Source organism: Phoenix dactylifera, chromosome 9 (assembly GCF_051530095.1).
Source record: "Phoenix dactylifera cultivar Ajwa chromosome 9, Ajwa_hap1_PhDact_Kaust_v1.1, whole genome shotgun sequence".
Taxonomy (NCBI): domain Eukaryota; kingdom Viridiplantae; phylum Streptophyta; class Magnoliopsida; order Arecales; family Arecaceae; genus Phoenix; species Phoenix dactylifera.
The window spans coordinates 31,096,244-31,118,940 of record NC_143198.1 but is presented as its reverse complement, the minus strand read 5'-3'; the positions used below and the strand labels follow the sequence as shown (position 1 = coordinate 31,118,940).

Here is a 22,697-nt window from a genome sequence, read left to right as displayed (position 1 = left end):
CATGGCAATTCCCAGTGGCCCCATATCTACTGAAAAGTATTTAATGTGGGTAGAATATTTTTTACTTATATCCTTTCCATCTATAGCAGAGCCCTACCAACGTGATAGTTCTATTTCCGTATGAGTATATCACATCAGCACTATCTCAATGACGGCAGATCAAATAACGGCTTTATCGGGCAAATTAAATGGAGACATCTGATCTTCACATTTAATCAATGTATGCGCGTTTTGAATTTGGACCACCTCGGTGAAATATATTATGTGCTGCTATTGTTAAACGCAGGCTTCCGAATGGTTGTTGCATGTCACTTTCCACTGTTTTCTTTTGGTTGTCAGTGGGATGACTCAGCCAATTACTCCATCTACATTCACTATTGATGACATGATACTCGTCCTATGCGACGCATGCATGGTCCAGCATCCACATCGGGCTGATCAAGTAGACTGTGCCCTTGCTTGGCCATCATACGACCTGTAAACTAATGGATGGAGAGAGAGAGAGAGAGAGAGAGAGAGAGAGAGAGAGGAGAAAAGTAAATCCTTGCACGAGGAAGGTGAATTTTTTTTATAAAATCATTTGAATTAAATAATATAAATATGAATATATTTGTGAGAAATAAAGAATAAAATATTCAAAAATTGAGATAGAAGATACACCAATTTTTTTTTTGAAGAGTAATCTTTGTATGATTAGCTACATAGTCCGCGTCCAAAGTTGAATTCTCTTTTATGTAAAAGATACACCCATAATCCGACATATTTGGTTCTCAGGTTTCAGAAAGGATTCCTAGATATCATTGGCGACATTTTGATTCTGAAAAGTCGCATGCTATTTCAATAAACATGCAAAGGATTCACCTTTGGTTTCACAAAAATTGTTATTGCCTTGGTGACAATTTCCTAGCGCTAGCTTTGCAATAGATACGTAGAGAGAGAATTGGTGGGTCAAAAATAATAAATATATTCTAGTATTTTTAGCTGTCCATGTATAACTGGTCTCACAACCAGCAACGTGGGCCCTCTCCAACTGTTCGGGCTTCATGGGATGGATCATGGCCTAGAAAATTGCTACCAGGGTAATATCACGTTGCAAAAGTACGAATGGGAATCTAACTTTCCGTCTACTGCGTTTTACCAAATATATGCTGATTTTTCCCCCCTCCTATCTCGTTCTTCTTATACAAATGATGGATTAGGCCAGAATTACTTTGGATCACGCTTATGTTCAATAGCTAGGTGGGCTTTCGTGTCTGTTTGTTCTTCTCCTATCTCACTTATTTTGGGCCCGTTTGGTTCACGAGAAGAGGAGAGAAGAAAATATGGTAAATAAAAAAAAAATAAAAAAAAATCCCATATTTGGTTGAAGTTTTCAAATAGTCATTTTTCCACCGGCTAAGAATTAGCATAACTTTTTTTACAAAAGTGCTTTAAGCTTTTAAATAAAATAGGATAAGATCTTTTTATTTATTAAGGATATAATATGTATTTTACATTATTTTACTAAAAAAATAAATGCTCAACCAAAACATAAACTATTATAAAATATTTTATCTTTTAATGGTCAACTAAATATGTAAAAATAAATTTTTTCAGACATCATATATCAAGGCATCAATTTTTTTTAAAAGATATTATAATGATATTTTTTTTTCCCAAACTAAACTAGTCAAACTATTTTATATAGATGATTGTCTCCTACTGGCCAGGGCGAGGGCGAGGGCGAGGGCGAGGGATGCGCGAGCCCTCAAGGCTGTGCTGGTAGATTATTGCGAGGCTTCAAGGCAAGGAGTGAACCTTTAGAAATCGATTATCTCTTTCAGCCCGAATACGGAGTTCAGGGCGAGGCGGGAGATCGAGGAATCCTGGAGATGCGGGAGCAAGAGAGGCCATGGAGCTACCTAGGGGTGCCCATCACGAGGAGCAGGCTGCGGGTGTCAGAGAGCTCAAGGCTGGTGCAGCAAGTCCAGGACATGCTGGAGGGCTGAAGGGCGTCATCTCTTTCTATGATGGGTACGTTGACGCTAGTCATGTCGGTATTATGCTCCATGCCAGTCTATCTCGTGTCCAATACTGTTGTCTTTAAGGTAGTGCTGATAGGAAAACAGACTTCTTCGGAACTTCTTGTGGGGTTGCACGGAGGTGGCCACGGGGTGCACTTGTTGGCATGGGAGAGAGTTTGTACGCCGATTCGCGAGGGAGGATTGAGGGTGTAATTCCTCCCAAAGAGATGAGAGGCGCCCCTTGCTCGTTATGCGGTGAGGTTTATCCTTGAGCTGCAGGGCTTCTGGAGGCAGGTCATGGTGGCTAGATACGACCGAGTGAATACTGAATGGGGACCCCGAGTAGACAGAGATGCTCCCCCATGTGACGGAAGATTTGTAGGTATATACCTACTGCCTTGGAGAACACTAGATGGTTGATCTGTGACGGGCATAGCATGGATATGGTGGAGGACCTATGGATGGGCTCTCTTCCTTTGAGACTTTGGCCGACTATGGTCAACATCAAGGCAATAGACGGACTCCAAGTCTGCGATCTTCTTAGCCTGAAAGGGGCGGAGTGGGATGTTAGCAGGACTAGTCAACTATTTGGAGAGCACATTGTAGAGTGTGTTTGATCGCTCTTGGATTCAAGGTATGCTGGCCCGGATGTGAGGGTTGGAAGACCTCTTGAGCTAGTGCCAAGGTAGATATGTCTTACATGCCCTTGAGTGAAAGCACAACCTGAGGATAGATTGTGCTTGGATTTGGAGCTTCGGACTCCACCCAAGGATAGTATTATTTTTTTGAAAGGTGGCCTGAGAGTGCCTGCCGACGAGATGGATGCTGAGCAGAAGAGGACTAGGCATTCAACCCCAGTGTTTGGATTGCCGAGTGGACGAGATGGTGGATAATATTCTGTTCCAGTGTGTGTGGGCTAGAGAGGTCTGGAGGCTCGCCGAGGTTCCACAGGATGCATATAGAGTCGGATGGGGTCTTCTCTATAGGCGATCCGTCGGTGGTCTGGCACCCCCCAAATTCGTCGATGGTCTGGCGCCCCCCAAAATTTCTTTCAATATTATGCCTAGAATTTCTCAGCCCTTCCAAGATCTTATCCAACATTTCCTTGCCGTGTTTGAGCTAGCTTATATACCCTGCGGGTGGATGAGGTCAGGATTTCTACCTGAAGGCGTACTTTTGGATCATACAGCAGCTAAAGCTGGACACAACTTGATTCTCGTTGGTCAGCCTGCTTGCCATGGTGAATTGAACTTGGGGACCTAGACAAAGCTTGTCATTGAAGCAAATAGCAGAGCCCCCTCATTTGGTGCACGTCAGGCAACTGGCTTAGGATAAATTAGCCTCAACATGGTGCATTTTATGAATACAAGCAGCTTTCCTTCTAAATGGGAGAAAACATATGGTAGGGAAAAAGAAGTTTGGGAGGGATGGAGGAAAGAGTACGTCCGTGGCAAATATCGTGGGCCATGAAGTGGGTCCTCAATGCAATGAACTAGTTGATCTTCTCACGCAGACACTTCTAAAATATTAAAAATGCAGATGATGCAACAGAGGACAGCCGGTCCATGACCATACCAGGAACCATAAAGTGGGTCCTGAGCACAACCATTGAAGGACACGCCAGAGAAATAACACATACAGATGATAGATATTGCAATGCCGCCGGCACCATCCATTTCTAATGGAAATTCTGCTCTCGGCCTGCTCTCCTCAGCCTCTTCTTAGCAAACCGCTCCCCATGCCCCATTATCAAAAATCTCTCTATTTCTTCCGGTTTCCTGCCTGGGATCCGACCTGCTATGAGCGTCCACCTGTAAATTCCCATATCATATTCATGACTTTTGTTTGGGAAAACAAGGTGTTTTTCCGCAGAAAAAAAAACATCTGGTAAAGCTAAAACTATTACAGGCTCTGAAGATATCTTCTATAACTGCTACGGCTATGGATTGATGACTGCATACAAATCAGTTGCTGAAAGTTGTGCAATTTGGTTTTCTTTTCCATGCATTTGGATAAATTACTCTTCCTTATTCTCTCCGATGAAGTATATCCATTTTTGTTAGCATGAAAGGGGTTTCTGTAGGAGATCATGTTTGCTATCATGTGCCAATTCAATATGTTGTGCGACTGTCTTGTTCCAATGCAATTCATGGACAGTGTAAGACCCATCTTCAGACAGGTGAAGGTGAATCCCATATATTAGATGTTTCCGTGCCATTTCCTAGTTGTTGATGAATTATCCAATCAAAAGCAATAATATTTAGATCTAATATGGCTTGGCTTCTTAGAAGAGAATAAAATATAGCCCATCCAAATGCATCGCATTTCTTAACAAACAAAAAATCATCATAACATATTTAAAACCAGTCACAAAATGTTCATTCAGTCGTTGGTCCATGTGAATGCCTAAAAGGGTCAATATGTGAAGCGAATCATGCATGGTTATCCTTTGTTTTTCTTTTCTTGTTCTTTTCTTTGTTTTTTGTTTTGTTTTTTTTTTTTGAGGTGGAACGGAGGAAACGAAAAGCACCTCCCCCAAAATATATCTACTCGTGGAAAATTTTCCAAATTGGATGTTCTGAATCTGCTTTTTGTTTCAGATTACTGGACCTTAGAACATTCTATTCATAATCGCTTTTCTTGCAGAGACGGGATAAGAGAGATCTGATCAGTCTGCCTTCACTTAGATCAAACATCTATATATTTACAGGCATTTATCAAAACACCATCTCATCATTCATATGTCATGCTATTCTAGAATCCAGAACTCATTACCCATGCGCGCCAAGAACAGAAGATGGAGAAGATATGGTGTTACATATAAATATATATACATATACCTGTCACCTACGAGCCTATACATTCTGTAAACGAGGTCTTCTTCTTGTTCTGAGAGGTTGACGGACTCCCACTCGGTGCTTGTCACCTCTGCCACTGATGAATGATACAAAAGGCGATAGTAGTCATGAAGCCGTAAGCAGGGAAATCAATTGGAGAGCAGAGAGAAACAGCCTTATACCTTGAGAGTCACCATCTGAAGTCCTGGGCAGTTTTCCGCACCTGCAGTTGTCCATAGCTCCAGAGCGAATGGAAAATGGAATCAGAAGACTTAAAAAGCGGAGGAAGCAGGCAAGCTAGTCCATAGGATGCTTCCGCTCCATCTTTGTCAGCGAGAAAGGATGCGTACGTGCATATGTTTGAGTTGTATCTTTGGCGCATCACACGTCGGTTAATCACTGTTGGATTATGTGAGGTTCTGTTCGGGCATATATTTAGTTCCACATCAGTTATTAGCTGAAGAGATCTTCTATATTTATATAGGACCAAGAAATTTCAAAATAACCTTTCAACTAGTCATTTTGGATGAGATTTCAGATTGTTACAAATGGTATCGAGCGGACCTGGCCTATAATTTATATGGATTAGGGGAATGGATTCATTGGGTCTAACTACGAGCCGATCCTCGATGGAGACAAATAACATTTTTTTTAATCCTTAAGAGTAAGATTACATTCGCTGTCAAGAAAAAGTTGTACTATATTGCAAGGAAAAATAATGGTCCAGGAGCTGATTGAATGAACTGCCGCCCCAGTACTACATCGTGGTCCTAAGTATTAAATTATTCTAGCCCGATGATGGGCATATCAACCTTCAACTCACAAATCTACAATCATCCGACCCACCCAGTACAACCAAATTGACCCAAGCCCGACCCGCACACGGAGGAGGAGGAGGAGGAGGAGGAGGAGGAGGAGAAAGGTGAAATATTTTTAAATTTTTTGATAAGATTAGATGAATTAGATAATATAAATAGAGATATATTCATAAAAATAAGAAAAAATAAAATATTTAAAAATTAAGATGGTAGACATGGCAAAAAATTTCTTGACGGAGGCAAATATTTTTTTCAGAAAAAGTTGTACTATATTGCAAGGAAAAGTAGTGGTCCGGGAGCTGATTGAATGAAATGCCGCTCCAGTACTACATCGTGGTCCTGAGTATAAAATTATTCCAGCCCAATGACGGGCTTATCAACCTTCAACTCAAAAATCCACAATCGTCTGGCCCAACACAACCAAATTAACCCAAACCCGACCATACACAGAGGGAGAGAGAAAGAGGAGAAGGCGGAGAAAGATGAGATATTTTTAAATTTTTTGTTAAGATTAGATGCATTAAATAATATAAATAGAGATATATTCGTAAAAATAAGAAAAAAAATAAAAGATTTAAAAATTAAGACTGTAGACATGGCAAAAAATTCCAAAAACCAGTCCGAGCATACTTGGCTACATAGCTTACCATTGGGAGTTGAATCCTCTTTTATGCAAAAGATACACCCACTCCAATCTCACTCTTTTGTGTACCATTTAATGCCCAGTGAAATGTATGCACGGTGGCTTCTTCATTCTCCAAAACAAAGAAGAAGTAATGGTTTGCTGAAAAAATAAATAATGTTGACAGCTAAACAGGTTCCGATGTAGACTATCGGCACCAGGAATCCAGGATCGTCCCTTCCACCTCCTCTTCGGCGCGTGCACCAAATAAAAAGAGGCAGTTAAACGGAGACCTTGGAATCGTCGTTGGAAGCTATTCCTCGCTTTCCACTGTTTTCTTTTGGTGGCTCAGTCAATTACTCCATCTCCATTAATTATTGACGATGCCTTGAAAGGTGAAAGGATTTATACGCGCATCCGCGTGGGAATTGCCCGTGTGTATGTACGAGATTGCCCATTCACAGCGTGGACAATGGTACTGGTAGGATTGCACGAAGGGGATGGTGATCTTCAGGTCTTGAACCAGAAGTTTAAAATGAGAAAAAAGAAAGAAAAGAAAAAAAAAAAAAAGGGTACGTGCCACCGGCCATACTCGGCACGCTGCACACGTTCAGAGTAGTAACTGTTGCTGGAAATTGGACCCGGGGGCAATCTTCGGCCGAGGAGAGGGAACGACTGTTAGTCCTCACGGCGGGGCGGCGGTCTGTCGGCGGGCGGCGTCCTCCGTCCGGGGCGGTCGGAGAGAAGGAACAGCAGGTCCTCGCAGCGGGGCGGCGATCCGTTGGCTGGCGGCGTCCTCCGTCCGGGTGCCTGCACACGAACCGGTGGCCGGGTTCTTCGGCGCCGGCCCTCCGACGCTCAAGTCAGGGAGGGGGCAAATAGTGGGGAGAAGGAGATAAACAGTGATTTTTGGGTGTATCAATGTTCCGATCCCCTCTTGGGAGGCCAAGGCTCCCTTTTATATGCGGGGGTCGGTTTACCTGTGATGTAACAGGGCGAGGCCGTAGTACGGCTTGGCATGTTGTTCAGGTCGGCGCTCGGTCAGGCGAATCATTGCACTGATGTCGGCGGTATGGCCGAGATCAGAGACTTATCATAGTCGACTAGACCCTGCTGGGTCGATTTGCCGTGGAGAGCTGGGGATCCGTAGATGTCAGGAGCCATGCGCATTTATTGTGGAGTAAGTCGGAGATCCGCATTTATTATGGAGTAAGCCGGAGATCCGCATTATTGGTGGAGTAAGCCGGAGATCCGCATTTATTATGGAGTAAGCCGGAGATCCGCATTTATTATGGAGTAAGCCGGAGATCCGCATTTATTGTTGAGTGTGCCGGAAGATTACAGCGGCCATGCGCAATAAATGCCGGAGGGGTGTTAGAGTACGGTCCTCGGACATCGGAGTTTCTCTTAGGTCGGAGGTTTCGGGGTCGGTCGTCTTGTGGCCGAGCGTTCCGAGGTCGGACGCTGACTTCGGCTGTCCGGGGTCGGAGGTTGTACGGCTTCTTAGGGGCATTTATGTCATTTGGGGGGAAACTTTATTCCCCCCAACAGTAACAATTACGTGGCGGCCGCATGGCAGTTTCTTTGGCGTGGATCATGCAAGGGATAAAGCCGCAAAGGAACGCAGTAAATTAAGTTTGAGGTTCGTCTCCCAATCATGTCTCTTTCATGGGCAGGTAACGTTTCTTTTTTACTGATGTGTCGGATGTCGGATTGGCAGTTCACATGAGCCTCGCAAGCCACCCTAGGAGGTGGGCTTGTGCCCTTGAACTCAATGTTTCATGCGTCACCATTCAAACATGAACGGTGTCGAGCCATAGGGGGACCAGACCAGAGTTAATCAAGGGCCAGACTTGGGGCCAGAAAAGATCAAATTTTAAGTAAGTCCGGCTCGAAGCTCAATTAAAAATGATTAAAGTTTAGGTCCGAGATTCGACCCGTAATCGGCTCTACTCCACATATAAGCTCAAATTGCCGTATTGGTTGAGCTATTGATGCTTAGTCCACATCAAGAAGAAACTTAGGCAAGTCAAAATTCAGGCGGACTTCTTCAACTTTTATTTTTCTCGTGTTTTAATAGAAGTGGACTACTTTTAAACTAGAGCAAGTGTGATGTCCATTATTACTGTGAGGATCCGTGCAGGCGTGTGTTTAATCCCACATTGGTTATTCGTTGGGTAGATCTTGGATACTTATACAAGATCAAGAAACCCAAATAATATCTTCCGGCTAGCCATTTTGGGTAAGATCCTGAGTTATTACAAATGGTATCAAAGCGGACCTGGCCCATAACCTATGTGGACTAGGGAACACTGCAGCACGGATCTATTGGGGCTGACCACGGGCCCATCGTGGTGTTTGTTATTAGATTTAAATAGATTTGAACCCTTAGCCTGACGAGGGCATCAGGGCTTGAACGGGGAGAGTATGTGAAGATCTGTGCAGGCGTGTGTTTAGTCCCACATTGGTTATTCGTTGGGTAAATCTTGGGTACTTATACAGGATCAAAGAACCCAAATAATACCTTCCGGCTAGCCATGTTGGGTAAGGTCTTGGGTTGTTACAATTACCGACATACTTAGAGTTTCTAGACAAAGTTATTAGCGTATTATATAGTTTCAATACCCTCAAACACAATTCTAAGGTTTCCTAGAAAGAAGCAAACTAAAATTTTGATACTAAATGAGTGAAAATCATGCACTTTAATATGAAACCATGCCACCATGTGCTTGGAATATTCGTTTGGCAATGGACCACATACCTAAGTAATTGGAGAAAAAAAAGCACCATATTAACAAAGGATACGGGTTGCATCTTTCACACGGAAGGATGATTGACCATCGGATCACGTTCTGGACAAATCTCAAAGCACTCCAAACTCCTTCAAATAAAGATCTCGAAGCAGCCAATGGTAGATTTGCGCGAAGGAAGGGGAACGTTGCTTTCGCGCAGAAGATACAACTCCCGTCCTATCAACAAAACTGCAAACTGAATGCGACAAGTTTTTTTCTTCCTAGAAGATTCAAAGTGGCTGGTAGCAAAGAGCCAATCATAAGAAAGGCGAATTAGATTATGCTCAAAGTCCTTTGTCTTGTTGATTAACATGCGGTGTATACATAGTTTTGAACAACTACCATGAGCTGCGTGGTCAAATAGAAAATTCTCATTTCTCAAAGAAACCGCGTTCCTTTACGTTCCCGTCCTACGGTCTCGTGCCTCACGTGGTGGTGGTGCTCCCTCTCTCCCAAGCGTAAGCGGAGGGACATACCATGAAGTTACTCTGTTTTCCTCACTCTCTCTCTCTCTCTCTCTCTCTTTTCTCACTGCTACGCGTAGGTTTGGAGATTCTTGGTCAGTTCGAAGCATCTTCCGCTCTGACCTCCCCATTATCGCCGACCGTCTATGTCTGGAAGAAAAGGAAAGCTCTTTCAAAGGAAAGAAACGGTCAGCATTAAGCTAATTCTCCATTCTCTTTCTGAATTCCCATTGCGCGTCTGACCGAAGACCGGTCTTTGGGAGACGAAGGACACAAAATAAAACAGAGGAGCCCCCCTTTCCAAGCCCAGCGTACGCCTGGATTTTACAAACGAGCCAAAACGTTAAATCCGAACGCGTTACCGCCCGCTCCCTTTTCAGCGTTTATAAGTTTAGGCCCTTCGTTTATTCGCCTTCCCTCACTCATCCAGCGACCTCCCCTTCCTCTTCTCTTGCCCTCTAACTGAAGCTAGAAGGATAGAAACAGGGCAAGGTTTGAGGTCCCACGTCGAGTTCTCTTCTTAAGAGAGCTCGATTGAAACTTCTACTCCTAGCTAGTGGATCCAAACAACACTAGTTGTTCCTGCTTTCCCTGTAACCACTTCCAAAATTGGCTCCTTTTGGTCTTGAGCACCATTCCTCTCTTTTCATACTTCCTGGTTCTTATTTTTTCTTGCTTTATCTTTACTTGTTCCACTTGTTTCATCCAAATTTAGCTTCGGAACCGCTCCTTTTTAGTGTACTTGTTCAACTTTCTACTGTACATCTCCCAATTCATCTGGCTTCTAGACTACCTCTTCTCTTCTTCTGTATAATTTTATATGGTTTCCGATACTAAGACCATGCTTGACTAATATTCTCCTTAAGACTAACTACAAGAGAAAGACATTATTTCGTGGCAATTCTTCTTACTATAATTCATTCCACGACCTCTCCAATTCCATCCTCCCGCCCATTTGCTCAGCTTTCTTTGCCGGCTACCTTGTTGTACTCCCAAAGGCCATAATGGAGCATAGAACAGGTGGCGACCGAAGCCTGCTAATCTCCGAGCTAATTCAAGTTCAGGAGCTAGTGAGGCAACTCGAAGCGCATCTCGATCAGCCTAGCCCGATCGAATTCTGCAAATCTTTAGCACGAAAAATACTGCCTTCTGTTGAGAAGTCCATTTCTCTGGCCAGAATGAGTGATTCGGAGGGCCAGAAGCAGCTTGCTGGCACTGAATCCCCACGCTCCGCCACCGAGAGCCCGCGCAGCGAGAATTCCAATCAAGCCTTCAAGGATAGCGACCGCAAGGAGATGTCCAAGAAGAGGTACAGAGACACCCTACTCCCCTGTTTTTTTATTAAGATATCTTGAGATTAATACTTGATATCAGAGCTATCAGCCAGTCTCTTTAACATGGCTTCCCCAATCCGTGCAACTGCAGGAAGACGCTGCCAAAGCGGACGAGCCAGGTCGCGGTGTCCCCAGGGGCAGGAGTCGAGGGGCCTTTAGATGATGGCTATAGCTGGAGGAAGTATGGACAGAAAGAAATACTTGGAGCCAAATATCCAAGGTCAGTAGATAGAGTACCATATGGTTACGTTCCACCTCTTAGGTCCCCACTTTACCCTTTTTCATAAAATGGCCTGCGGCTTCACTTTTTGTGGAGTGTCGGAATGCCTCACTCATCGACATGTACCTGTAAATATATACGTGCATGCATGCGTGCGTGTGTATATATATATATATATATAAGTATTTATAACATTCTTTTTTCAGCTAAAAATTAATCTCATTGGGGCTTCATCAAAACTAGGAATACCATCATTGGGTACATAATAGCTAGTCTTATTAAGCATCATTTCCTTCCCTCTAACCAGGCGTTGTTGCACATCTTGCAGAGGCTACTATCGATGCACGCATCGCAACACTCAGGGCTGCACAGCAACAAAACAAGTGCAACGATCCGACGAGAACCCCTTGGTCTTTGATGTCACCTACCATGGGGCTCACACATGCCTCCAAAGGTTCCCGTCCGTCCCAAATTCAGTGTCCCCGTATCAAGAGCTGAAACAGAGCAAGCCTAATTTCCAGGAGCATGCTCAGCAGCAGCAGCAGCAGCAGCAGCAGGACCACAACCTGCTTCTAACCTTCCAAAGAGATCTCAAAGTTAAAACCCAAGGCTCAGACTCAGATACTCATGAGTACCAGAGCTCTCTATCCTTCTCCTTCCCCTCCACACCTGTCAGTGGCATAAAGGCTGAGAACCATGTCTTTTCCTCGGCTTCGACACTGGATAATGGTTTCATGGGCAGCTTCTCTCCTTCATTCCTCTCGCCAACAACATCGGAGTCCAACTACTTCTCAGTGTCCCCTGGCTGCATGAGTAATTATGGAGGGGGCCTCAATCTTCAGAAGACCGAGTCCAACCTCACAGAAATAATACCTGCTGCAACCTCGGCTACCAATTCTCCTTTGATGGACATGGATTTCTTGCTTGAACCGCTGGAGTTCGACCCAAAATTTCAACTTGATGCTTCCAGCTTCTACTCATAAGGCTCGGAGTCAGAATCCAATAGATAGGAGGCTATTAGATCAGTGCTTAGCCTAAAATCCTGGCCAGCAAAGAAGAAAGTGGCACAAGTAGCTAGCTCCGATTGTATTAAGGTCATCTCCATTAAAGGCCAAGTGATTTTGTTTTCTGGCTAACGTAGGTAAAACTAGAAGAGAGCTATTATGTTCTGTTTCTCTTTTTGGATTGTCTAGTTGTAATCGTTATTATTCTAATAGCTTAATTACTTAAAAAAAAATCTTAAACTTTGCACCTTTCTCAATCTTAGCACATCGTTTTATTTATTTATTTCAATTCGGAATGTATACTTTATAAATTGTTGCAATGTTGGCCAGTCGTCAATTTGACGGTAACGTACAAATACAGAAATGATGTGTAAACGTTTTAATAATGACATGTCAACCATCTTAAGCACAGAAGGGAGGTGGCAGGGGGGGAGAGAGAGAGAGACACCAAAATAGAGAGATGGAGAGAGAGAGAGAGAGGAGAAGGGGTGATGGTTGAGATTAGAAACTTGTTCTTGGATGCTCTTTATTTCTACTTGCTTAAAAGGGTGAAGGGCAAAATTAGAGTTTATAATTAGGAAATTGCAAGTTGGAGAGCCTTGGAAGCTTCGATATAATAGTGGGGTCAACTACCTCAACAACAGAGCAGTAATTTCCTTCTCTCTCAATGATCCATTATCAAACTTCTCTCTCGATGGTTCCTCATCGAACTTCTCTCTCGGTGGTCACTCATCAAACTGTTTGAAGAAAAGTCCAAGAGTTTTTGCTCCAAAAGACAAAGGTGAGCTTCTTATTATATTTTGTTGACTATTTGTTTGTTTAATTAATTATAGTTTTGTACTAAATTAGCATAACAATCGGTATTGCATACTATTATATGCATCACACAGCATGTGTTAGTTATGCCATTTGGAATAGTTGAGTAGTTGAAATTAAATAATTAAAGTGATGCAAGGTTACATAATGATTAAATTAATGAATTTTATATTGTATTCCTTACTAACAGTGTTAATAGTGTGATATTATCATATAGAATGGAGACCGGTAGGTTCAATATACAGATGCAGCATGGGGGTGCTTTCCAAAGGCATCCAAAACTGGCATAACTAGGAGGCAAGGTTGATATGTAGGACAATTGTGATCCAAATTTCATTTCATACTTTGAGTTGGTAGACGTGGTTAAGGAGTTAGGGTATCAAAAGGTGTCAAGAATATGGTACAGAGTTCTAAAAATGAATGTAAGTGAGGGTGTTAAAGAAATTTGGAGTGCTAGTACAGTGATGGAAATGGTACCCATTACACTTCAATGTGGGGAGCATGGCGATGTATGTAGAAGTTGTGGTTGTCCAGGTTTTGAAGGGTAAAACTGTAGTTGAAAATAAGGAGTCTGATAATGAGGCTGTGGTTACCAATACTTTGGGTGAAACTGATGCAAATAGTTAGGTTGCAGCTCGTGTTAGTGATAGGCTTGCTAATGAAAATGATGATCCTGGCTACATACCAATGGAGGCAAATGAAACTGAAGAGATTTTGAGTGATGATGAGCTCATGATGGATGATGAAGAATATCTGAAAGCTAGAAATAAAAAGAAAGATGTGAGGCAAAAGGGCACTACCAGAGTTCATGAACTTGGCAGTGGAGTAGGTGCACTTGGAAGTGGAGCTGATAATGTTGGACCAGATGCTGTTAGACCAAATGTTGTGGGAGCTGAAGGTAGTGAATATGCCCATTCTGTACAAATGAATAAAGAGGGGTAAAGAGAGTTCGATGGTTACCATAGTGAATATAAAGCCTTAGATGCTGAAGTTCTAACTCCAGATAGTAACAAGGATGAGTAGTTTGAGTCTAGAAGAGGGAGGAAGGTAAGGTACACTTATTGCAACTCAAAGTGTGACAATAGGGATGCAAAGTTTGAACTGGTGATGAAGTTTGAGGGCTCTAAGCAATTTAAGGATGCTGTTACGAGATATGCTATAGTGAATGGATACAATATTAAATGGAAAAGAAGTGCGAGAAAAAGATGGAGGCCAAATGTGGAGACAAGTGTCTTGGAAAATATATACAAGCTGGATGCAGATGGAAAAGATATTTGTTGTAAAAATATTTGAAAACGAACACACATGTCATAGGAGTTTGAGGAGTAGACAAGCTAATTTAGAATGGCTTGCCGAGGAATACATTAATAAGTTTAGGGTTAACCCTAATTGGAGTGTGAAAGAGATGAAAGAAGGTAAAAGAAAAATATGCTTTGACTGTAACTAGGATCCAATGCTAGAGAGCCAAGTGATCCAGTGCTAGAGAGACAAGTGGAGGGCATTGACAATGCTTACAGGGTACTCTAGAGGAATGTTACAGCAAGTTGTGGCCCTATATTGCAGACTTGAGAAGGACAAATAAGAATAATATGTTTAAGGTTGAAGTTGATAGGCCTTTTACTAGGATAAAGCTATATTTTCCTAGATTTTATGTGGGTTTTGATGCTCTAAAGAGAGGTTGGTTAACAGGGTGCAAGCCAATCATGGGATTGGATGGTTGTTTCTTAGGGCTCGTTTGGTTTGCGGAAAGTATTTTCCCTCCTAGGAATATGATTCCTGGGAATCAGATTCCTAGGAAGAGGATACCTAGGAAAGTACTTTTGGCATGTTTGGTTAACCATGGGAAAGTGACAAATTTCCAAAGTGCTTATGTTTGGTTGACCATCCACTTTTCTAGGAAAGTTATGTATAATTCCTATTATGCCCTTAATAAAAATTAGGTCTTTAATGCCTCTTTAATGCTTCTTTAATGCTGAAGGGTCTTTTTGGAAAAAAATAAAAAAAGAATGATTCCCACCTCATGGGAAAGTAACTTTCCCATGAAGGGCTCGTTTGGTTCGCGGGAAAAGAAGGGGGGAAAGTGTGGTCAACGGGAAAGTAATGAGATGCCTCTTGTTTGGTTGGAGTTTTCAAAGGAGAGAGAAGGAAAAGTTGTATTCCCATGGAAATGTGATTCCCACATTTCATGGGAAAGTCTTTCCCATGAGAAACATGGGAAAGTTACTTTCCCATGAGGCGGGAATCACTTCATTTTTACTTTTTTTCCAAAAAGTCCCTTCAGTATTAAAGAAGCATTAAAGAGGCATTAAAAACCTAATTTTTATTAAGGGCATAATAGGAATTATATATAACTTTCCTAGGAAAGTGAATGGCCAACCAAACATAAGCACCTTGGAAATTTGTCACTTTCCCATGGTCAACCAAACATGCCAAAAATACTTTTCTAGGCATCCTCTTCCTAGGAATTTGTTTCCCAGGAATCATATTCCTAGGAAGGAAAATGCTTCCCGCGAACCAAACGAGCCCGAAATGTGGGAATCATATTCCCATGGGAATACAACTTTCCCATCTCTTTCCTTTGAAAACTCCAACCAAACAATAGGCATTTCATTACTTTCCCGTTGACCACACTTTCCCCCCTCTTTTTCCTGCGAACCAAACGAGCCCTTAAAGACATTCTTAGAGGGCCAACCTCTTTATGCTGCAGGAAGAGATGGGAATAACCAAATGTTCCCCAGAACCTAGACAAATGTAGAGGGCAAGAGTGAGAATACTTGGACTTGATTTCTAGAATTACTACTTGATGATGGATATGGCCAGACAATAATCAGTGAGAAATAGAAGGTACTTCTATTAGTATCTCAACAACTTGTTTTATATCTTATTGGTTTATTTTCTTTATATTATGTTAATATCTTAACCTATAATGCTTGTTTGTCATAGGGCCTTCTTGATGCAGATAGAAACTTAATTCCACATGCAGAGCACAGGAATTGTGCTAGGCACATATATGCCAACCGGAGGAAATACAATCCTAGCCATGATTTAATGATGCCATTAGAGACATGCAAGACTTGTCAAATAAGATTGTTGATGATTTTATGAGCCAGGGTCCACACCACTCCTGCAAGGCATTTATCAGTACCTTTTCAGAGTCTAATATCATTGACAATAACCTAGCAGAGACTTTTAATTTTAAGCAAGGCATAAACATATCATACATATGCTAGAAGAACTAAGAGCTGCATTGATGGTGAGGATATCTAAGAAGAAACAAATGATGGTAAACTCGGATGACAACATATGCCCAAGAATAAGAAAGACGTTGGACATTGCTAAAGTGGGATCCAGGGTCAACACTTTAAGGCCTAATGGAGAGTTACAAATTTGAAGTTAGAGTTTTAGATGATAGATACACTGTAGACCTTAGACCTTAGTTAGAAGTCTTGTTCTTGTAGACAGTGGGACCTAATTGGCATACCTTGCATCCATGCAATCTCATGTAAATTGGATGAAGCAAGATCCAGATATGTATGTTGATGATTACTGCAAGAGAAGGCATACTTGATGGCTTATCAGTACGCCTTACAGCCATTTAATGGCCAAAGGATGTGTCCTCGAGGGAACAATGAACCAATCTTGCCCCTTCCCATCAAGAAGATGCCTGCAGGGCCTAAGAAGATTAGAAGGAATGACAAGGATGAAGAACCCAAGAACAAAAAGAAGCTACCTAGGATTGGATTGCAGATGCAATGCAAGATCTATGGCCAATACGGCCATAACAAAAGAACATGGAAACTCAAAGACCAATCTGAAAGAGCTAGACCTGAGAAGCTCCTAGTATGTATAAAGCCCAAATGTAATATGCCTTATAGTCCTACATGAGTCACAATGATTGTAAAATCTTTTTGCTACTTGTAGGTTAGGGAAAGAGGAAGACCACGAAAGGATTAAGGTGCAAAATAAGGCAACCTTTAATAACAGACAGAGGATAACATTGCTTCATATATGATTTTTCGTAAATGTTAGCTCTTTTTAATTACAATTCTATACACTACATTGCTAAAGATACAAAGAGTCTTCATCACAGATCATGCAAGATTATGGTGTCTATCTCTCTCCTGAGACTGGACTAAATTATGTTAGGATAACATCATTTGCCACTTCTAATTATTGTGTACTAACTCTATATGTAATGCTAACTCTGAGGAATGAATAATTGGTGACTTGAAGATGCCCCGAAGTAGCACAATTCCTAAAAGCAAATAATCTAGATTTTAGTTGTGCTCGCAAAATTATCAAACTTATCCTTTTTATTAATTAACCTATTAATATTGTATTGGTGAATATATTAACCTATTAACATATTAGGTTTGATAAAACTGGTTGTAATTAAAGGGGTGCGCACGTGCGCACCCATAAAATTACAGATTGTTCAAGCCCCATAAAATGATAAAGAGGAGAAGCTGTGGGGCAGAAGGCAAAAATGCATATAGTTCTAGTTTTCTCAGCATGAGCAGATCCTAAGTCCTTCATTTAGAGTCGGATGTAATTCTTCTGTACATTTTCTTGTTCTGCATGACAATATGCTACATGCATTAAATATATACACGATGCAGTTCAACAATTGTTAGGTGATAAATTATGATCAGTAATATACCTTACTAAAAGTAGAAATGTCATGAGAGAATCCACAAATTGGATGCAGCCTTTATTGCTGAACCAACTTCAACGATTTCATAAATCAGGAACAGGGAAAGCACCATTGTCAGGCTGAGCTGCTCGAGTCAGTAGTTTTTACAATGAAATGAGTCCATTGGGAATAACCCTTGAATGCCCTGCACTATTCCACTGCACCATATCTGCTAATGTAAAATTCTAGTCAGACACAAAATTGGTGTTAAATGGCGGTTGCATTTTCATGCTCTGAATCTTTAATAAGATAACTGAAACCATCGCCAGAAAGCTTTCTTACATTTATATAGAATTGAGACTGCAAATTACATGGAACCATTCATTCAAATCGAAAGCAAATATTTTGTTGAAATATGGCCAAAAGATCTCTTCCGAAGTCCCCACGTAGGTACTCCGTACATGCTCATTTTATTGGGGGCCGTTGCTGCTTTTTCTTTACATGGAGCTTTATAGTAAATGCAATAAAAAACTAAATAATTCAGTATCCATACAATCCACTAATTAACTTGTTAAACAGAGTCTTCTACCAACGCACTCTCAGTAAAGTTTGGAACCATAGTATGTTAAAAAGAGAGAACAATATCTCTTGGTCTCAAACCTACCTACAGATGGTAATATATCCATACAAAAGGACCCCTTACAAGCCTTATTAACAATAAGACTTCCCTCGCCAACATGTTTACTTTTGTCGAATCACATATTTGGAAAATCATGCATAAGCTTCCTGATCTCATATTAAAAAGAAGTTAAACCATCATGAATGTGTTGCAGCATTCTTGTTACAAAGGTGAGAAGCACCGAACTTACATGGTAGTTTGGTTGCTTGGTTTACAGAAACCAGACATAGACTGGCATGCCAAATAATTGATCCCAACCAATGAACAAAGTGACGTTGCATAGTTGAGAATGGCTGCTTAACATAGACAGCATATATTAGCTAGACAGAACTTTTTTCTTTGACTTCTGAAACAGCTTGATTTGTGCTCTTTTTTGCACCCTTTGCATTCCTCAACGCTTCTCTCAGTCCCAACACAATAAACAAGTTAGTGAGAGTAAGCAACGACTCCGCACTACCATGCAGCCAATCAACATTGGACAAGGAGGTTCCATAGTACACTTTCGCTGTCCAACAATTAGTTAATTTCATGTTACAACAAAGTAACCCTAAATAAAATGCTTCTTGTTACACAAAAATCAGTAGATTGGGAAAGTGGTTACCATATATGCCAGCAGGGACTGCATGAAGAATGTTGGATCATATAACATGAAAAGAAACAAAAGAAGTTAATAGATGCAAAAGTAACAGGAGCATAGTATAAGCATGCTAAAATCAGCCGATAATGTGGATGCACAAGATATATAAACATTTGCATGAGGGATTTAATCCAAGATACTGACTGCAGTTCGGTCTCTCACAGGTGCGATGCAAGCTATAAGATTTGTTTTCCATTCAAAAAGTGTTTCGCAGGTTTGTCAGCTTGGATGGATCATTTTCAGGTACTTTGTCTTTACAAAGTTCTGTAGCATCAAAAACATGGATTCACATCATGCGGTAAATGGTTCACAGCTGCAAGTCCTGTTGCCTACCAAGATGCATCCTTAATAGTAAGAGTGCCTGCTAAGGTTTTAGCAACGGTTTAAAATTCAAGCCAAAACCAGTCGGCAATCGAAATGGTGCAGCCTAAACCAGATGGAATCAGATTAAAGAAATAACAAGGAGAAAAGGATAGCTACAGCCCAGCTACGAGGCCCCAAAAATTCGGCAGAACCAGGTGCGGAGAAGCACCAAGAACTCTCCACATCCACCTAAGGCGATTGCTGATCATATAAATTCCTACATCCTATGAACCATCAAAATAGCACAAGGAAGCATTTGTGTGTATTCGCGTGGTTCGGATGCAGGTCTAAATTTGGGGATAGGACGATTGAGGGGAGGAAAGTGTGAAGTACTCCTCTATCAAACACAATAGCAGCAACTTAGTTGCAGAAATCGATGAAGAAGAACCACCGACCATTTCCTTGAAAAATAGGATTTTGCGAACTGAATTCAGCATAATTTCAATGTAGAATGAAACCCAACGCCGTTTTCACATTTTCTTCTCCTCCATATGTCATCAATTCACGAGCATTTTCCATAACAACGTGACAGGTCATGTCAAGAGATCGAACAAAGAAAGAAGCCACGGTTTAATCGAATAAATGCAAAAACCAAAGAGGGGGAGCGGAAGAGACATACTTGTGGCTCCGACAAAAGCGAGCAAGAAATAGAACCCAAATAGGGTGAGCCGGGGCACGGTCTTGGATCTGGTGATGTAGTACAAGAACCCCAGGTAGGGAAAGAGGGAGGCAGCGAAGAGCTGGGAGGCCACGCTCTGGGAATCGATGTTCGGTGCCCAGGGATCCACCGGCAAGAGACCGCACACCACTCTTGCAGTGCCTGACGAGGTTTTCGCCCTGTTGGAGGAGCTCCTACTCTTGCTGCCGTTTAAACCTCTGCGTCTTGTGGATCCTCGAGAATTCAACAGAGCTGGGAATCCCATGAAACCATTGCAAGCGGATGGGCGAAGAAGGGGTTTGCATAGGTAGAGCATGTGGACGCAGTTGGTGGTCATTTTGGCTTTCGGGGCCTGGAATCAGGCGCAGCCCACTCCCCTTCTATCCACAGGTGAACCGTGAACGATATCTTCCTCCAGAATTATGTCTTGGCCCCTGCCGTCACACGCGAGCATGAGCTGTTTGGACGCAGCTACCTGCGGTAGCGGACAGGATGACGTAAGATAACAGATAAAACATATACATGCATGCATGCCTACATACATACACACGCATGCATACATATACATCTAACACGAGGAATCAACTAAGGAAAAATTGGACTAGATTGACAGATATGGTGATGGTCATCCTCTCATCCGTAAGATTCGGAGACTGGCATAGAAATCGAGCGATTTCCGGGCTTTACATGTTTTTCAGGAGGCAAACAGTGCGGCAGACTGGGTTGCCTCTTTTGTTGCCCGGCACTCCAGGAAGGTCATATGGACATTTGTAGGAGATATTCCTCCTATCCTGTACTCTTTACTTTCTTTTGATATGGCTGGATGTACTCAAGTTAGAGCTATATGGAATGCCGTTTTCACACATAGAAAGAAAAGAGAGAGAAAAAAAAAAAAAAGAAAGAAAGAAAGAAGATGACGACGATGACTGCTAATTGGACTTGTGGTCATTCATATAATGAACAGTGCACAGATAACACAGCCAGGCATCCGGAAACTTCAAGAACTGACGGGTGCACGACGTTTCATTTCTCACATAGCAACATTTTGTAAACTCAAGAAATGGATTTTTAGTTTCTTTTTTTCTTTTTTGAAAAAAGAAGTGTCCAAAATTTGAATAAACCGTGCCTTCCTCTGCTAAGCTGCATAAGGTAATGTACAGAGATCCTTCCCTAAGCATAAGGTTTAGATACAAGTGATACATATGCCCATACAATTGTAATCATTAAGCAAGGTAAGTTCATCGAGGCCGGCAGCCTGATTGGTCTCTTCTAATTGCTGCATCCCATTGCATTCAAGGGCTGCCTGTTCACGCCATACACCATTTTAGTTCGACTGCCATAATCATGCCATCAGCTCCTGTTGATATTAGTGTCATGCCACTCATATCCGACCCCAATTGCCATACCTATAATGGAAACCGAGAGAGATTTTAAGTCGGCATTAAGTGCTAGGCGCATCAGCATCATGCTTTTAATAGAACATAAGACAATGTCCAAAGATGTGAAGAAAGATTCAAATCTAATGAACTATGAAAGGTAAAAGAACAACAATTAGGGAAGGTAAAGGATAGGCAAATTGAGTAGAGATTGATAGTTTTAGTAACTTTACAAGAAAAAGAACAAGTCATTTTCACGTAGAAAATAAGGAGGATAAAGCAAGGTAGGGATCTTAGCGTATATTAAATGTTTGCAGAATAAGCTATTTATGAAAGAAATTAGTGCTAAAAGATGGAGATGGTTGTCCCATGAGTAGCATGCTAAGAGCATGGAGCTTCGAGGAAATACATAAGTAAGTTGCAGACATGGAGACTACCAATCATAACGTAATAAAGGTAAAGGCTGCTTTGGCAGGGATGTAGAGAACAAGCAGCTTAAAGAGTTCAACTACACAAATAATGAAAAAGCTGACCTTCTTGGCAGATAAAAATGATTGTTAGGGAATGCCAGTTGAAATTGTATGAAGGTACCATTGAGGTGATTTTTCATACAGCCAATGAAGAAGAGTGGGGAGGAAGAACCTATGATATGATTTAAGAGCACCAAGAAAATGTATTTAGCAAGTGATGAGGAGAATCAGGGATATTGGATCTGCATATTATCCATGTAAAAGGACATGAGAAAGCAATAACTAGCATACCGGTCATCAAGCTCCCAGCAGCAATAGGCTTAGCGAGTCAACTTCAGACAACTACACTCACAGATGCACAAACTATAGACGTCTAAAGGGAAGGCCCTCTAGTGCATTTTATGTATAGGTGACATAATCAGCAGAAACAAAAAGGGTGAACAGTAGACTGATGGAAGTTTTTAAAATAAAGATCAAAATATTAGTCAAATCATCATCGTGTGCAGCTTTAACGGGTTCCAGAAGGAATTCAACATTCACAAATAATGTAAGACCATTCTAAAAGTAAACATTTACGTACCTACTTTAAGTCAAGACTATTGATTCCATGGGTGGGGTTTTAGTAAGTTTCATGGCGTGGCCTGCGCAACCACCAACCCTTTGCAAAACCATTAAAGGCTTGAGACTATTGGATCCAAAAGAAGAGTACTCTCAAAATTAAGAGTAGCTCATTTAGGTCTACATGAGTGCGTGGAAGAGGGTGACAAACTATTGGTCAATGAGAATGTGCATTAAATGATTCACCAATAGATAGCATACCCCCATTTCTGCATCTTGGTTAAGACTTAGTGGCCTGATGTGTTGAATGAGATAAGAACAAGATTGATACAAATTTGATATGGTTTTCTTGAAGCAAATTCCACATAATAAACGCCGCAAAAGAAACCCCAAAAGAAAGAAAAAGAAGAATT

At 41.6% G+C, this 22,697-nt stretch overlaps 3 protein-coding genes and 1 pseudogene across 4 annotated transcripts; 2 read left to right on the top strand and 2 right to left on the bottom strand.

The window, feature by feature from the left end:
* Positions 1 to 2,947: 2,947 nt before the first annotated feature.
* On the bottom strand, positions 2,948 to 5,184 carry LOC149752933 (MYB-like transcription factor ETC3). The gene is made up of 3 exons (XM_089925602.1): positions 5,023 to 5,184; positions 4,844 to 4,937; positions 2,948 to 3,814 (listed from the first exon to the last, which is right to left on the bottom strand). The coding sequence occupies exons 1-3, from the start codon at positions 5,075 to 5,077 to the stop codon at positions 3,682 to 3,684; spliced, it is 282 nt and encodes a 93-aa protein (XP_089781728.1). The 5' UTR covers positions 5,078 to 5,184; the 3' UTR covers positions 2,948 to 3,681.
* A 4,660-nt stretch (positions 5,185 to 9,844) lies between these two features.
* On the top strand, positions 9,845 to 12,343 carry LOC103708338 (uncharacterized). Its single transcript, XM_008793216.6, has 3 exons — positions 9,845 to 10,845; positions 10,962 to 11,090; positions 11,419 to 12,343. The coding sequence occupies exons 1-3, from the start codon at positions 10,541 to 10,543 to the stop codon at positions 12,071 to 12,073; spliced, it is 1,089 nt and encodes a 362-aa protein (XP_008791438.1). The 5' UTR covers positions 9,845 to 10,540; the 3' UTR covers positions 12,074 to 12,343.
* A 1,074-nt stretch (positions 12,344 to 13,417) lies between these two features.
* On the top strand, positions 13,418 to 16,992 carry LOC148702573 (uncharacterized; annotated as a pseudogene).
* Positions 16,993 to 18,335: 1,343 nt separating this feature from the next.
* On the bottom strand, positions 18,336 to 20,296 carry LOC103708339 (1-acyl-sn-glycerol-3-phosphate acyltransferase). Of its 2 annotated transcripts, XM_008793217.5 has the most exons (3): positions 19,842 to 20,292; positions 18,824 to 18,841; positions 18,336 to 18,727 (listed from the first exon to the last, which is right to left on the bottom strand). In XM_008793217.5, the coding sequence occupies exons 1-3, from the start codon at positions 20,215 to 20,217 to the stop codon at positions 18,543 to 18,545; spliced, it is 579 nt and encodes a 192-aa protein (XP_008791439.2). In that variant the 5' UTR covers positions 20,218 to 20,292; the 3' UTR covers positions 18,336 to 18,542. The 2 variants fall into 2 exon arrangements, with proteins under 2 accessions (XP_008791439.2, XP_088561108.1); XM_088704982.1 differs by lacking the exon at positions 18,824 to 18,841 and having other exon boundaries at positions 19,842 to 20,296.
* Between the last annotated feature and the right edge of the window lie 2,401 nt (positions 20,297 to 22,697).